The sequence below is a fragment of the Hemicordylus capensis genome, chromosome 2 (assembly GCF_027244095.1).
Source record: "Hemicordylus capensis ecotype Gifberg chromosome 2, rHemCap1.1.pri, whole genome shotgun sequence".
Lineage (NCBI taxonomy): Eukaryota > Metazoa > Chordata > Lepidosauria > Squamata > Cordylidae > Hemicordylus > Hemicordylus capensis.
Genome location: NC_069658.1, coordinates 157,650,531 through 157,666,532, shown reverse-complemented (window position 1 = coordinate 157,666,532; position 16,002 = coordinate 157,650,531). Strand labels below are relative to the sequence as shown.

The 16,002-nt window shown below is 48.1% G+C and overlaps 1 protein-coding gene across 4 annotated transcripts; it reads right to left on the bottom strand.

Annotated features, from left to right (window-relative positions):
- Positions 1-980: 980 nt before the first annotated feature.
- LOC128348283 (uncharacterized) lies at positions 981-13,340 on the bottom strand. Of its 4 annotated transcripts, none has more exons than XM_053304093.1 (7): positions 4,348-13,340; positions 3,425-4,103; positions 3,059-3,149; positions 2,838-2,921; positions 2,105-2,209; positions 1,636-1,708; positions 981-1,260 (listed from the first exon to the last, which is right to left on the bottom strand). In XM_053304093.1, the coding sequence occupies exons 2-7, from the start codon at positions 3,496-3,498 to the stop codon at positions 1,118-1,120; spliced, it is 570 nt and encodes a 189-aa protein (XP_053160068.1). In that variant the 5' UTR covers positions 3,499-4,103; positions 4,348-13,340; the 3' UTR covers positions 981-1,117. The 4 variants fall into 4 exon arrangements, with proteins under 4 accessions (XP_053160068.1, XP_053160065.1, XP_053160067.1 ...); XM_053304090.1 differs by lacking the exons at positions 981-1,260; positions 1,636-1,708 and having other exon boundaries at positions 1,717-2,209; positions 4,348-4,573; positions 5,084-5,170; positions 12,805-13,340; XM_053304092.1 differs by lacking the exons at positions 981-1,260; positions 1,636-1,708 and having other exon boundaries at positions 1,717-2,209; positions 3,425-3,772; positions 4,052-13,340.
- Between the last annotated feature and the right edge of the window lie 2,662 nt (positions 13,341-16,002).

Genomic DNA, 16,002 nt, shown 5'->3' with positions numbered 1-16,002 from the left:
CGGCATGAAATAAAGAGGGCTTGGTGCTAGCATCACCAAGTTCCAGATGTCCTCTTGTCTAATCAAGTGCTGAACCTCCAGCAGGATTGTAAACTGAGAGCAGGAACAAGCCCCAAATCCAGCCCTATGGCCATTGGTGCTCCTGTGGAGACAGCCTCTCATAAGGCATGACTGAGCCACCTCTCCTGGCTTCAGATTCTCTTTCAGCCATGAAACACACTGGGTGGCCGTGGGCCAGTCACTATTCTCCGCCTAGCCTACCTCAGAAGGCTGTTGCAAGGATAACATGGAGAACTCTACCCTCAGGGAGGAAGAGTGGGGTATAAATGTAATGGGGCGGGGGGTGGGGCGGGGTAGCAGTGTTGATCTGGACTCCGGCTGACATCTGTGCTCAGCCATAAACTCACGGGTGGTCTTGAGCAAGTCACACTGTGATCCTGCCTGCCCACTGGTAAAACAGCAGCTATCATGACTCACCCAGTTAGGTGCAGATTAATCCCACCAAGAAAATGGTGTGTACAATAAAAGATGCTATGTCAAGACTATCATCCAGCACTGCTGTCAGTACAGAGCTCCTCTGCAACCTCTTCTCTACAAACCTCTTCATAACGTCACTGTATATAGACTTATGCAATCCGATTTGATCGGATTCCACGCAACACAGCCCAAAATCAAGCAAGATCAAAAGCCTGTCCATAGAATCATTGAGAAGTTCTGCTCCACTGGGCTAGTCTGTGAATTGGAATGTTTTGGATCTTACAGCCCTGAACTGAAGTATGCTTACTCAACGTAAGCCCTATTGATTTCAAAGGGATTTACTTCCAAGCAGCTATGTTTAGGATTGCTGTTTTAATCTTACTTCTGCCATCTATAGATGGTGTGATATGCTTCAGGGAGTAAGACACTTTAATTTCTAGTTGAGATAAATTCAAGATATATAGCAGTTTCACTAATAGTAAGAATAAGAATTCAAATAAGAATAAGAACAATAAACTGTATTTATTAAGATAAAACAAACAAAAAATTAAATCATAACAGATCAAAAAGGGGGGAGGGGTGAAGAAAATACAAAATACAATAAAGAACCATTTCAAAGTCATTGTTAAAATCAATCATGTCACATGATATGTATTCTTAAAAACATATAATACTTCCAGGCAGCTATTCTCCTAGCTTTAGGAGCATTAAAAAGAAAAGGAAGCAAATGGGCGATCAGACAAAGATCCTCCTTTTCATGGAAGTCCTCGAAGACAAGGCCATCTGAAGAGAAGAGAAGAGAAGAGAAGAAGTAATATTCTGATGTTAATTGATTTAGGTAAGGAGGGACTTATACATGTTGAACAAATGGAGGAGGGTCTAATGGGTCACTTTTTGCCTTGGGGTTCACAAAGCGGAAGGCAAGCATGGCTTCCAGACCTCACAGTTTTGCTGCAAGGTCTTTGCCTGCAAGAACCGTTTTTACCCCTGTGAGAGGGGTTGGGAGTTTGGGACATGCCCACTAGGGAGGCCTGCCACAGAGAGGTCAGAGCAAAACTGGGGCTCTTTGGACAAACGATGACCTTTGTCACTCAGGCCCATTCTGGAATTCCAAGGAGACAGTTTTGAGCTCCCCAATTCCCTGGAAATTGGCATTACCTTTGATGGTGCTCTGGATGTCATGATGATCCAACTCCTTTGCCTTGTGAAAGAAAACCTTCCATGTGACCAGCTGCAGAAATAGAGATGGAAATGGTACTTTTCATGTCAATGTGACACCATATCCAAAGCAGCTAAGAATTGAAGATGATCCAGTTGGATACAAAGTTGAGGATTTCCAAAGATGTAGCGTGGCTCTTCTGGGCACTGGGCAGCTAGAAGAGACACTGGGAGGACCCAGCTCTCTTCTGTTCCTCCTGCCCCTGCTGCTGTCCCCAGGGGCATTCGGTGAGCCCCAGTGGAAACAGCCTCTCTCCAGCAAGTATGCTGCCTGGCAGCCCCCGTGTGACCAAAGACCACTGGGAGGTCTTCTTCTGAACCTGGAACTTGACAAGGGGTCCCACAGAGGATGCTGAAGCCGAAGATGAAGCAGAGGATGCTGAAGCCATGTCCACAGCAGGGTACTTACTTCCACATTGGGCAGTCTGGCCACGTGAGCCAGAGCATCAATGTAGGCTTCTCGGCCCAGAGTCTGCAGCCGGGGCTTCTCCGAGTTGATGTACTTGTGGAGCTCCTGTGGGTTGAAACAGCAGCTCAGAGTCATCGCACTTGCCTAAATCATCCCTTGCCATGCTACTGAGAGCTAAGCCCGGAAGGAATTTGTCCCACTACAGGAAGATCCCTTGGTTGCTGGCCCAAAGGAATCGAAGGATGATCTAATTCCATATAAACACCCCCCCCCCAATAAAGTTGACAAGATCTTCAACATTTCTGAAGGTTGCTTATGGGAGTGATGTTTTCTCTGTCTTCTCAGCCAGTTGACTTCTAATAGGGAAATGACCTAGACATATCTTCAGTAAACTAAGAGAATGGGGTCTGCTGCCTCTTTCTGTCAGGCCACGTTCGGATGTTGGAGAGGCAAAAGTCAGAAGCCCCATTCACACCTTATGTTCCACACTCGGACCATGAGTGGACAGTGCACAGGTGCAGATCTGGACACAAGGACAGGAATTCATTCATGATGTTGAATACAGGCACTGCTTGACACTCCCTCTCTGTACCAGGCCTGTGAGGGGCCCGTGCCCAGGTTCACTTTGAAAAGAAATGCAACTACAGTCATGCACACAAAATCACATACCAGTGTTCAGACACCTGCACACATCTACTACCCGATGTCTGAATAGGGCTTCCATTTCACTTACCTTCAAGATGCCAATTGTGTCCTGGATAGAGGGGGCATCCTCCAGCAGCCCCCTGAGCATCTTCTTGAAGGATGCCATTTTCTCCTTCAAGGAGGGAAAGAGAAGATAAGTCATGAGTAGGAGACACAACCGGTCTTGAGAATACAACATTGAAAAATCACTCACAATGACAGCGGTATCACGTTTTCTTCGCAAGAGAAAAAAGCCCAAGAAGAATTTACCTGGGTCCCTGGGTCCAGTTGATCCACCCCGGACACCGCCACGTGCAGGACGGCTGCTTTTACATTGAACGGCAGAGCTGGCTTCATTTTGCTGGAGGGAGAAAGATGATATTTTGTAGTGTGAGAAGGACTGGTGATCCAGCCAATGGAAGCTCCTCTAAAGAAGAGGAACATAGCAACCCAGCAAGGTCTGTAATGGGTTCTCCTCTTTTCCCTGAAAAGGTCCAATCCCGGTCTGGGAAGGACCTGATTTGGAGAAGGCCCTAATACTTAACAAATTAAAAGCTATATTTTAAAAAGGGGGAGATCCAGTTACAGATCTTTCCTGGTTTGCCACTGCCCTTTCTCTGTGGACTATAAGCATACCTGAGTTCCGTAAGAGTGTCCATGGTGAGGCTCAAGAGAAACCCAGGGTCTGGATGCTTCTTGATGTCCTCCATAATTTCCTGGCAGAGATCAAAGAGCAGAAGAGAGTTGGTCAGTACCCACGGACTTCATTGGGATAGCACCAGCCTCAAACACACACTTTTGGCAGTCAGGTTTTGACTGAGCCTGCGCTTGGTCATCATCTTCCATTCTCTGCCACATCTCACTCTCTAGTTCGGCATCCACAGCCTTGTCTTTTTCATACGACAGCATCTCACTTTCACAGGACTTGGCATCCTTAATACCGTCAATAATGGACGTCAAGAATTCAGTCCAGCAGAGGATGACCTGAATATTAGAAGCATTGAGCTGTTAGAGATGAAGGACTCTCCGTGCCTTCCTGGAAATGGAGCGGGCACCCTTACTTGGTGGGCTGCTCTCAGGTCCTTTCTGGGGACCCCACCCCCTCCATGGAATATTCTGCTTCTGCCTCTCAGGGATAATGCAGAAGTGGGAAAGGGATCAGAGCAGAGAGTGGGAGCTTTCAGATCCCGTATGGGGCAAATGCCTCTCAGAGAAACGTCCTGGGCTCTAGGGAGGAAGGCCCTTTTCTGAATGGATCCCTACCTCAGCTCTTTCCATTTTCTCCACTCCAGTAGTCAGATCCCAGTAGTCAGATCTGGAAGGGAAGAAGAGTAGGGGGTGAGTGGGTTTAAGGACTTTGATTCCCATTTGGAATTTAAAAATGGGGATTCCCTTTCTTGGAATTAAGGCGGGCTACCAGTTCGAGGTTACATCCCAAGTCAGCCAGCCTATATGAATAATGAGAGATTAGCATCTCCCCAAGGGAAGCGACTTCTCACCAAAGGCCTTTTCATTCAGACCCACAGGTCTGCCAGGTTCCCAAGCACTAGCTGTCTCACCTTCCCCAAAGAGTCGGCCCCAGTCCCAACCAGGGGCACCTGCTCATCGATGGTGACTCCGGATACTGCCGGGGAGTCCCCTGTGGGAGTTGGAGGTGGTGCTGGAGTAGGCTCAATGCGGTGTTTCCATTTAAAGAACCTCCCTCTGGGGGGCTTGCCCTTGGCGGAGTCACTGGTGGGGGAGGACTTAAAGATCTGCCTACAGCAAAGGCAGACTCTTCGCAACCTAGAAGAGAGCAGGGAGAAGGTGAGAATGCGACCCTTAAGCAGACATTGGCAGGAGTTGGGGCCAATGGGGCAGGGAAGGAGTGCAGAACAGAAGGAGGGGCAGCAATACAGGTAGCCCAATAGGCTTCCAGATGGTGCATCATCCTCCTTCTGGCTGAGGAATTGGGTCGAGACAGCTGCTCCAATGCTTTGGGGCAGAGACCTTTGACATATGGGGTGCAGTTCTGGTCAGCCCAGCTCAGCCAGATTATGTTAGAGCTGGCAAAGTTGCAGAGAAGAACCATGAACGAGCTCAGGGGTGAATGGAAACCGTGTAACCAAAAGGCAGTCCTGTTTTCAGGCACTGCATGACACTTCCTAGCTGGACCAGGCCTGTGAGGGGCCTGTGCCCAGGTTCACTTTTAAAACAAATGCAACTACAGTCATGCACACAAAATCACGTACCAGTGTTCAGACACCTGCACACATGTACTACCGACTGTCTGAATAGGGCTTTCATTGCACTTACCTTCAAGATGCTGATTAAGTTCCAGACAGAGGGGGCCTCCTCCAGCAAAGCCCTGATCATCCTCTGGAGCGCCTCAATGTTCTTGTTCTATGGGGGGCGGGGAGAAAAGATCAGACATGAGTATATGAGTGACAACCGGTCTTGAGAATGCAACATTGAAAAAGCACTCATGTTTATTGTGGTATTGTGTTTCATTCCAGTTGGGCCAAGAAACCACCAGGACATATGGAAGTGGGAAAGGGTGCTCACAATTAACTCCGAAGAAGAGCTTATACATTAAATCCAGGTAAAGTAAGAAACCACCTGTGCAGGGAGTCACACCATTTCTAACTTGGTCATTCTTTTGGAACTCTCCCGTTCAGTGTGGGGTCAAATATTCACTTTCCAAAGTGTTTTGGTAACCAGTTCAAACACCTGGAACCAGTTTAGTTACATTTCCTACAGAATAATATCCAAACTCTTGAGCTTGCCATGTAACTCTAGAAAAAGACAACCATGGGACTTGACTTGAGAAGAAAGCATCATGCCAGTCTTTCTGAATGAAACCAATGATGGAATGATGGAACACCATCTTCTGAACTGGTTACCACTACAGCGCTTTGCTTCGGGTTCCAGTTGGGGCCAACCAGGAGATTTTCAGTTGACACTGAATTCTCCCTTCTTCATAGAACATATTAGGACAAAGCAAAACTGTGGCATCCTTACATAGAAAAGATTCCCAAGTGGTCTCAAATGGGACAAGTAGCCCGGGAGTGGAAGCAGCAGGAGTTTGTGGCGCAGGAGAAAAAAAGCTCAATAAGAATATCCCTGCGTCCCTGGGTCCAGCTGGTTGACTCTGGACACGGCCACGTGCAGGACTGCTGCTATTAGATGAATTGGCAGAGCTGGCTTCATTTCACTGGAGGAAGAAATCTTATATTTCATCGTGTGAGGAGGACTGGTGATCCAGCCCACGGAAGCTCATCTAGAGCAGAGCATCATGGCAAGCCAGCAAGTGTTGGGGAATGTCCTGGGCTGGGTGGAGGAAGGCCCTCTACTCAATGGTTCCTGACCTAAGACCTGGAATGGAAAAAGAAACAGAGAGGGGTGGGACACCGTCTTTTGGAATGAAGGCTGGCTACCATTGATTGGTTACAGCACAAGTCAATAATCCATCGGTAAGACAGTCGCCTTGCTACCAAATGGCAAAACCTAGCCTGGCTGCTGGTCAAAACTTTGGGGAGGAAGGAATGCTCTGTCACCCATGTCTTGGTCTGTGGAGTCACACCAGCTGACTGGGGATGTGGATGGTAACTGTGCCTGTTGGTGGGGGCTGGCGTTACAGGGCTGTAAAACAGCAATAAAACCACAAAGAAGACATTGGAAATGTGAATGGCACCTTGCTGACAGTGGGAAGGAAAAGGCTGAACAATGGGAAGACTAGTCCTCCCAGAAAACCAACTGAGAGACTAGCTCTCACCAGATGTAATTTTATCTGGCTCAGTATGGCAATGGACTGAAATGACCCTGACACAATTAAAAAGAAATCATTAAAAACCACCTGATTTCCCAATTGCTCTGTGGGTTGGGTGGTGGGTAGCACCCATCATGCTCAACCCGCTCTGGTGCCCCCAGAAGCCAGAAGAGTGCTCCAAAGAAGTGGGAAAGCAACCGAAAAGGCCCTTTCCCGGGTCCTAGAGCCCCAAACCTCTCAGAAACCAGGGACCGACAAAAGGGCCATCTGAGACGATCTAACCGGAAGGGATGTAACTGGAAAGGGAGAGGCGGGTCTGTAGGTAGACAGATGCCAAGCCCTGAAAGGCTTTCAAGGTCAGAACCAGGACCTTAAATTAAACTCGGAAGCCAATAGGCAACCAGTGCAATGACTGCAGGAGAGGTGTTACTCCATCATATTTTCTGGCACCCATGGGTAGGCGAGCCGCTGCATTCCGGACCCACTGTAGCTTCCTGTTCGTCCTCAAAGGGAACCCTAGATAGAGAGCTCATCACGGCAATCACCAAGAAATATCACACACAGACACATAGAGCTGAGCTGCCACTGTCCCTTTCTCTCCACAACACCATCTCACACACAGACTACCAAACCAGAGCTCAAGGAAGGAAGGAAGGAAGGAAGGAAGGAAGGAAGGAAGGAAGGAAGGAAGGAAGCCAAGTACTGCTTTTGTCAATCTGAGAACCAGCAAAACCAGGTCGTTATACTGACAAGAGAACAGCATTACACTCAGTGCAGAGAAAAGGACATTACAGAATCAAACCTCCTTGCCTCTCCTGAGGCACAGCATGAAGCAGAAACCCCCCCAACCAAACCATCCCGGAGAAGAAGGTCAGAGTTCCACTGGGTAGGAACCTCCTGAGGGTTCCGGTGTTCAGGCAGGTCCAGCTCAAGCTGCCTCTCCTTCAGCATGCACTGCGCCTTTTCACCCCGGTGGAAATGGCCGGCTATCTTTTGGCGCTTCTCCGCAAGAGCGCCATGGGAGCAGCAGGGGCCCGTAGCCAGGGTGTGTCCCAGATTGTACATTGCGGCTGGCTATGGGCCCTAGCAGGGCCTGTGTGGTGGGCGCCCCCTATTGCAAGTGCCCTTCGAATCCTGGAGACTTGGGAGCAGCAGCTGCTGCTGCTGCTGCTAGCCGAGGGCACGCCAGAACCATTGCTGCCAGCAGGAGAAAGGGGGTGAAAGGGGTCGCAGGTACAGCAGCACCATCATCGTCCCAAGACGCTTGGGGTCCTTTCCCCTGCTGACTCATGTAGATGCAGACAGTACCTATTACTCACTTCTACCCAGTACCTACTACTCAGTAGGTGCAGACGGCATGTCTATGGTCACTAAGGCAGAACTTGAAGTGATCCCACACCAGGCTGCCACCATGCTCACCGGCCCATGGGTGGTGAAGCTGCTGGTTCCTTCAGGGACCCCACCATCACAACTGGAGACTCGCATTGCTAAGGGGGATTGGGGGCATGGTGAGACCGATCTCCAAGCGAGACCACTTTGGTTGGGCTAGCAGCCAAAGCAGTCGGCACCTCCTCCACAACATGTATTCAACATCAGTCAGTCCCTGCGCATACCTTTGGCTAGTTCACACAGAGAGATGCAGCAAGTTCTCATCATCACTGGCAAGAAGCAAGCAGCCTGGCCTCTGTTGGAGGGTTTCCTTGTCTCAGGTTCAGGATTACATGTCAAAAGGATCTTCACTTTCAAAGAGTGTTCTAATCGGAGGCACCTTCAGCAAGTTTCAGGTCTAGATGCAAGTGCCTTACAGTTCTGTGTCCCCCTTGTGAGGAACAAGCAGGCCCGGTGCTACCGTTAGGCCAACTAGGCAGCAGAGTGCAGACCTCAGACCTCAGGGGGGCGCAGAGTGTAGAGTGTCAATGTGTTTGCCTAGGGCGCAAAAGAGTCTGGCACCGACCCTGGGAACACGTGCACCAACATCCTACTGTTGGTTTTTTCTGCTAGTTAGATTGTCTTCAACATATTCCAAAGCCCAGCTTTCTAGGCCATATGGAAGTTTTGATGCTGTCCATGGGATGTATTTGACATTACGAGAGGGAGGCAGGGAGGGACAGATAAACCTCTTCATTTGTCTCTGCTCAGGAGACTTCCATGCTCCTTTTGAATTTGGTCTGCAATTGAACGTACTGTAAGGAAGTTGCTATTATTTGCTCTGCTGTGGAATACAAAACTACACTTCTCTTGAAGATGTGACCACGTTTGTACCACATGAGAAACAACAGACAGATCAGGAAGAGGTGTCAATCCAGCAGAGAGCAGCATGTCTTGACACCATGCAAAACTCAGTAGTGAGAATCCCAAGGAACACATTAGAAGAGAGCCTTTTCTATTGGAATCCTCAACTTCAGTTAGAAACTGTTGTTACAAGCAAAGAAGTGTGTACTGTCCCTCTCCTTGATCTGTCTGACAGCCTTGAGGTGCGTCAGGGAGACGAAAGAGAAGATCATGAATGGTTTTGTGCAAGTGTCATCCGCAGTAACATACAAGAAGCCCACGCGCAAGCCTGTGTTGCCAAAGAGCAGAGCGGAGGGGAGGGCCAGCAGACCCACACACCTTTCTCCTCCGCCTGGTAGGCATGCTGGTCGATGCAAGTCTCTGTGCTTCTCACTTTGGTGGATGGCACCTAGCAGTCAATGCTGCAGCCTACCTCTCTTAGGTTAGATTTGGAGAAGAATGTGGCAGATGCTGGACACCCCTGAACCAAGTTTGTAATCTCCAAAGCCACAAATTCTTCAACACACCCTCTTGCTTTCTCTGTGTAATTCTCCATTAGGATACCATCCCTGTTGGATGCTGTCCTCTTAGGAACCTAGGAAGCTGCCATATACTGAGTCAGACTATTAGTCCATCTAGCTCAGTATTTTCTACACAGAGTGGCAGTGGCTTCTCCAAGGCTACAGGCAGGAATTTCTCTCAGCCCTCTCTTGGAGAAGCCAGGGAGACCAAAGCTAGGAGTCAGGCACTGTATGGCGCACAGTAGGGCCCCTATCCTTCTTATAAAACCCTGGAGGCTGTGCAAAATCAATTTCTTAGGACAATACTAAGAGCACCAAGATGTGCTCATTCTGTGATGTTGAGATTTGATCTGGGTATTCTGAGAATTGAGGCTAGAGCTTGGATGTTGATCCTAGCATTTTGGCTTAGGATAAACTTCTTTCCTCAAGGATGGATTTTGGCCATTTGGGTTGATAGTTTTCAATCTTCTTGGGCCCAGGCAATCCATGCTAAAATTCTTTCATTGGGATTCTCCATGGATTATCTGGTTTTGTTGAGCCATAATCAAGCTCTACAGGCTCTGAAGCAGAGAATCCTGGATAATGAAAAGCAACACGAGTTTTCCATGATCCCAGATCAAAAACAGCTGGAGGGCCAAGGTTCCCCAGCCCTGCTTTAGAGCAAGGTATGACCTGCTCCTGTCGGTTGTGCATGTGGGGAGAATAAAGAGTATACCTAGGGAAGATAGAATCTGCCCTTGTGGTTATAGGGCGATTGAAACCATCCAACATGTATTGCTCCGTTGTTTGTTTTACAGAGAGTTAAGACCCTCCCTGATATCTCCTTGTCTGGCACCCTCTCCAGGATGCTTAGAAGACTTTTGTGTCTCTTATCTTGGACAGATCAATCTCCATCTATTACATATAAGGTCGCGAAGTGTTGCTCTAATGCTATGTGGTTACGTCAGTTTTTTATTTCATGCGTATGTTCTTCCTGAAGTTTTAGTTTCTATTTCTATTTCTTGTTAGCAATTGCTAGTTAAGTCTTTGATTGGTACTGTATGTGACCGATGTTTTATTATTTTCTAGCAACTGTTAATCTTTTGTAGGATTTATTTATTCTCCCATTTTTAGTTGTTTTATAAGCTGACCATGGGTCGTGAATAAAATATCTGTCTATCTACAGTATCTATCTATCTATCTATCTATCTATCTATCTATCTATCTATCTAATATGCCATTAAAAAGTAAAAACCTCTGCTAGAAGTCAGTGAGCTGGTTTTGTTGTTGTTAGCACACAGGCAACACCAAAACTATTTTGTGAAAATATACCAATAACAACATTTAGAAAAATCTACCAGCACCTGGGGAATTCTCCCCACCCTCCTTTCCACTTTCATTTTGTCAGTGCTGTGTCATTTTTCTCCCCCTTCACACTCTCTTGCTTCGTAGTTGTCCAAGTCGCTAAGTGAGGTTACATGAAGAGGACCAGAAAGGGCCAGCACCAACGTGCCTCCTGGCCATTATAAGTAGGAGGATCCATGGAGAACAGGGCTTGCCTGTAAAGCAGAACCGGTTTTCGCCCTTCCAGAGATGGTGATATGAAAGGAAACCCCTTCATTCATTCCCTGGGCCTGCTTTGGATCTTCTTTACAGAGATCATGGGAGCATTGTGGAATTAAAAGGGCATGGCTGAAGTTGTCCTCAGGTTGAATTCAAACCCAGTTATCCATGGATCCTATATCTGTGGTTTAGCATATCCGTGGTCGGGCAATTGACACCCGACCCCGGCTTACACGGAAAAGAAATGGTTAATTTCTGTGTATCCACGGTATGGAGATGCCCGAAAATATCCTCCAAAAATATTTCCAGATGCCGTTTTGTAAAAGGGAGCTCATTAAGTTTTTAAAAACACTATTTTCTGCAAAAAAAATTGCTGAATAATGGAAAGGACTAAGACGGGGGTGGGTGGGTGGCTAGCTGGGTGCCCACACAGCACAGTAGGGTGCTTTGTTTCACTCTTTTAAAGGTTCTGTGGCCATTTCCCCAGCAATTTTTTCATTGACTTAATGCCTTGGTATATGCCGTTTCGGAATCGGTGGTTGTAGCGGAGAATGGAACCCTCCCGGATACTGAGGTCCGCCTGTATATCCCGTCCTTGAGCGGTATGGGATCCAGCCACAGACAAGCACACTCTTCCAGAAACATACAAACTGGGACCGAGTGTTGAGACAGTGCAGTACAAGACTAACAAGAAGTCTACAATGGGGAAGTGACTGAAAAGGTGCAGCTTGACACACCTCCTCACATAGGCGACAAGGAGAAGGAATGGCCAACTTCTGCATCCGATAGCTGTCCACACTGGAGCCAGTGTGGTGTAGAGTTGGACTAGGACTGGGGAGCCCCGAGTTCAAATCCCTGTTCAGCCATGAAGCTCATTGGGTGACTCTGGGCCAGTCACCTATTTCTCAGCCTAACCTACCTCACAGGCTTGTTGTGAGGGTAAACCTAACCACAGACACCGCTTCAAACACAGGAAGCAATGAAGAATCCACCTTCCCTTTTGATGAAGCCCCCCAAAGGTAAACCAAACCGACAGAAAGCAGCTCTCGTCAAGGAGGTGGCTGCACCGCTGCTGACCCACCAGGCATGGAAAGGGCCTTGATGGATGCTCAGCAACTCCCCTGTCTTTGCGGTGCTGGGAAGTAAGCAGAACCAGGGAGTTTCATTAGACTCCTGGTGGGCTACGAGGGGTGGGGGTGGCACAAGCCCAGCAGATCTGGACTCCTGGAAACATTTGTCCATCCAGGGCAATCTCAGAATCAAGATTGGGATGACACTAGTGTTAGTCTAAAGGTCTCGCAGAAGTCGAGATGTGGTAACTCCAATCAATGGACAGCTCGGGCTTCACGGAGACTTCCGATCTTCGGTCTTGTCTGTGCCTTCCATCCTCCTCCTAGTTATCTCCCTCTGGGATGGATGGTTTGTCCCCACCCCCCTAAGAAACCCTTTAAAACATACCAGGACGGCAACACGGATTCAGCACAAGGCATTCGCTGCCCACAGTTCTGGCTGGTGCCCACAGAGAGAGGCAGCAAGGAGGACTCACCATCCCTCAGGCAGGAAGAAGCCGGTCTTTCCAAGCCAGATCCCTTTCCTCCTGTGTGTGTGTCAGGACTCCTGCCAGAGGCCCAGGGGGAGCGGGGAGGAGTTCCCTCACTGGGGTGGGACCCTTGCCCGGAAGGGCTTCCCAGGAGGCTGCTGCCACCATCCACTGTATTATTTTGATGTGGGGAAACACGCTCCCCATATCCGGTGCCTGGGGGTGGGGGATTAAGGGGCCCAACCCTCCCCCAAGGGCTGAGCAGTCCTCGGCCTCCAAAGGCAGGTGCCGAAGGCAGACCCAGAGCAGCCAGGATTTCGTTTCGGATTCCAAGGAAAAGCGGTGCAGTAAGGACTTTTCACCAAAGAGATGACCAGAGAGAGGTCTCATTAACCTGGCAATGCAGATCCCCAGCGATCCTCACAGAAGAACCACTTCCCTCCGGAGGCCTTGCACGGATGTCCTGGTCCTTCTTCCTCACAGGCTGAGGCCTTCTTCCCATCTCCCCAGCAGCTCTCGGCCTGCTTCTTCCTCGGGGTCCTCCTCCTCCTCCTCCTCCTGGGACAGACTCACCAGGAGACCAGAGCTTCTGCTGGGGGTGGAGCCAGGAATCCCGCCCAGTCCTCTGAGCTGGTCCCTTTGATTTGGCTCTAAGCGAGGCCTAGTCCTCCCTCCAGTCCTTACACTGTAATGCTACATTGTGCGTTATCACCTCTTCAGGATGACTAGTCCTCATTGTCCTAGATGTCACTGACTGCAGATGCCTCCCTAGCTGAGCAATTAGCTGGCCAGCAAGATTCCTGGGAAGAGGCAAAGGGTGCCCTAACAGCTCATCCAGAGAGAGGAGGGGGGTTTCTTTTGGTTGTGTAGCACCAGCCTTTCCAATCACACAGTCACAATTGTTGGAGATGGAGTTCCAGTGCATCGACCTTTTGCACCAACTATCCTAATGATGACCACTAGGGGCATTGGGAGTAGAGGTCGTGAGTGGGGGTCTCCCTCAACTCTTCTATCTGCCTCTACTCTATGAGCCCTGATCTGACTCTTCCGCACTTCCTGTGCTGATGAGACTCAATCCTTCCTTTCCTCTTAGAGAACCGATGGAAACATCTGTCTCCCTCCTTACCTATTCATCATGTTGGCCTTTAGATTAGGGTTAGGCTTTCCTATCCAAGTGTACTTCACCAATCAATGCTTAGTATTCAGTTCAACAAGAATCTCCATGCATTTTCTCTAAAGAGCTGCAACAACTAGACCATCCTCTGCTACCTACTCTGGAACGGGAGTGTGTGCTCATTCCTTAGTGCTCTGCTGCTTTACCTACTGGGGGTGAAAATTAACAACCTTCAACAACAATCACTGACGTCTGTGTTCTACATTGCTTCCTCTTTTGCCTGGTTTATTTTTCTTCCCTGCAGAAAATGTATGGAGGCTAGAAAAGTGATGTTCCCCTGACATTTGCAAGAGTGGGAAAGGCAGAAACACCACTGGAGAGACACAACCCAATCAATCAGGGCGTCTAGAAGGAAGGGCACGGCCTGCTCCCCACCCGTTAAAATGTTGAAAGTTGATCTTTATGGAAGGCTGCAGTGCCCAGGCTGATGCCTTGCCTGCACATGCTAAAAGCGATGTGCTTGCATGGTGGCCCGTTTGAACTACTCCGCGAGAGAGAAAATAAGATTCCAAGAGCAGAATTACATTATCAATTGATTTATTTTATTTAACGTATTTATGTACCACCCAAAACTTATGTCTTTGGGAGGCTTACAATAAACAGTACACATTATATAAAAATAAAACATTAATAGAATGTATTGTCCTTGGTATGAAAATGTGAAAGCCACCAATTTTTGTGTGATACTGAAAACAAAATCCCGCAATTAATACATCCCCTAATTGGGTCTTTCTGGCAAAATGAAGGGAGCATCTCAGAACGGAAAACTTCTTCTGGCCATGACTTCCTGATGGGGGAAAGAAGGGCTGGGTAAGGGCCACAACAGGTGGTTGTGTCTTATAGACAGGTCAGTCGAGCTGAATGATGTCTTCCCATTCATCAATGGGACAGATCCCATTGGCCTGTACATTGGGTAGCGTGGTCTTCCAGTCCCATGCCTTCACAGGTATCTTCCATGGTTGGCTTTGATGTACTGGAGGGCTTCACACGGTACACGTACCCTGAGTTCTATGAACTCGGTCCAACAGAGTGTGGATTTGGAAAACAGGGACCTGTGTAACATAAAGGACAGGAGGGTTAATGGAATGCATTTTTTGAAAAAGCCTTGCCATGAACTGGAGCACAACCTTTGTGGAAAAGCAAGATCTATATAGTAGTAGTGGTGGTGGTAGTAGCGAATAATAAGAACATTCTGCTTCCTCCAGGAAGGCTGACAGCAGGATGCCATCCATCCTCAGGCAGTCATAGCTCTACATTATTGACCCTTCCAGGAGAATTAACACTTCCTGGGGAATATCACTCAGTCAGTTTCATGGGAAAGCAAGCATTTGTCACAGGTGGTCTTAGTCCAAGTGTAGCACACTCTCTAGAACGCTGCTCTGGCTGTAAGCATGCCGCACCATTTTTGAAAAATGCTGGAACCAAGCTGGCCCTCATACATACAGATGATATTCCCCAGGAATTGTAGATTCTTTTGGAAGGGTCAATAATGTGGAGTTTGACTGCCTGAGGATGGATGGCATCCTGCTTTCAGCCTTCCTGGGGGAAGCTTCTTCTTACTATGGACTACTACTATTTATAGACTGCTTTTCCACAAATGTTTTCCAAAGCAGTTTACATAGAAAAAGAAACACAAAATGAGGGGCCTCACTGTTTCCTCAACTGGACTTTGACTGTGGTTTGAAACACAGTTAACTCTTTCTTCTAGCTCCAACACAAGGTTGGTTAAAAAGAAGAGAGCAGGTTGTCTTTCAGGCAGAACATGCCCACCATTCCTGACCTTCTCATTGAGGAGCCCTTGAGATGCCTCTGTGGGATCCCAGGGTCCCCCAGAACACAGTTTGAAAACCCAGCTGCAGACAATGCAATTGCTTGATGCCTGGTGGGCTCTTTCTTGTTTATGCTCCCTACACCAAGACAGATGTTCTGTGCTTCCTGGGAGGAGCATTTCATCTTAGGGTGGGCAGGTAGCTCATTTTCTTCCCCCCAGACATGGAACCCAAATCATACTAGAATATCTTGCCCGATTTGGCCTGTATTCCTCCATTCCACATGTTCACATCATCTTCTCCCTGAAAAAGAGAGCTCCGAGCTGTCTTCCACTTGTAAGGGAGACAAAAATACACCTTGTATGAACAAAAATATTTCATAGAGGCTGCAGTTGAGCACTGAAAACACACAAAACAGAGAAAATGCGACATCTGAATTGGTCACCTTTGCGCATATAACCTCTGCTACAATTTGAATGAGACGTCTCTAGTGGATTTGAAGATATGCAGAGATGCAAGAGCCAAATGGAAAGAATGTTGATCCCCCCCCCGACCCCCAAAGCAAACAATTTTAAAGGCTAATTCATACATACATATTCACCCAGCTCATGGCTAAATGTCCAAAACAACAACTCCATGGAAAAGCTTT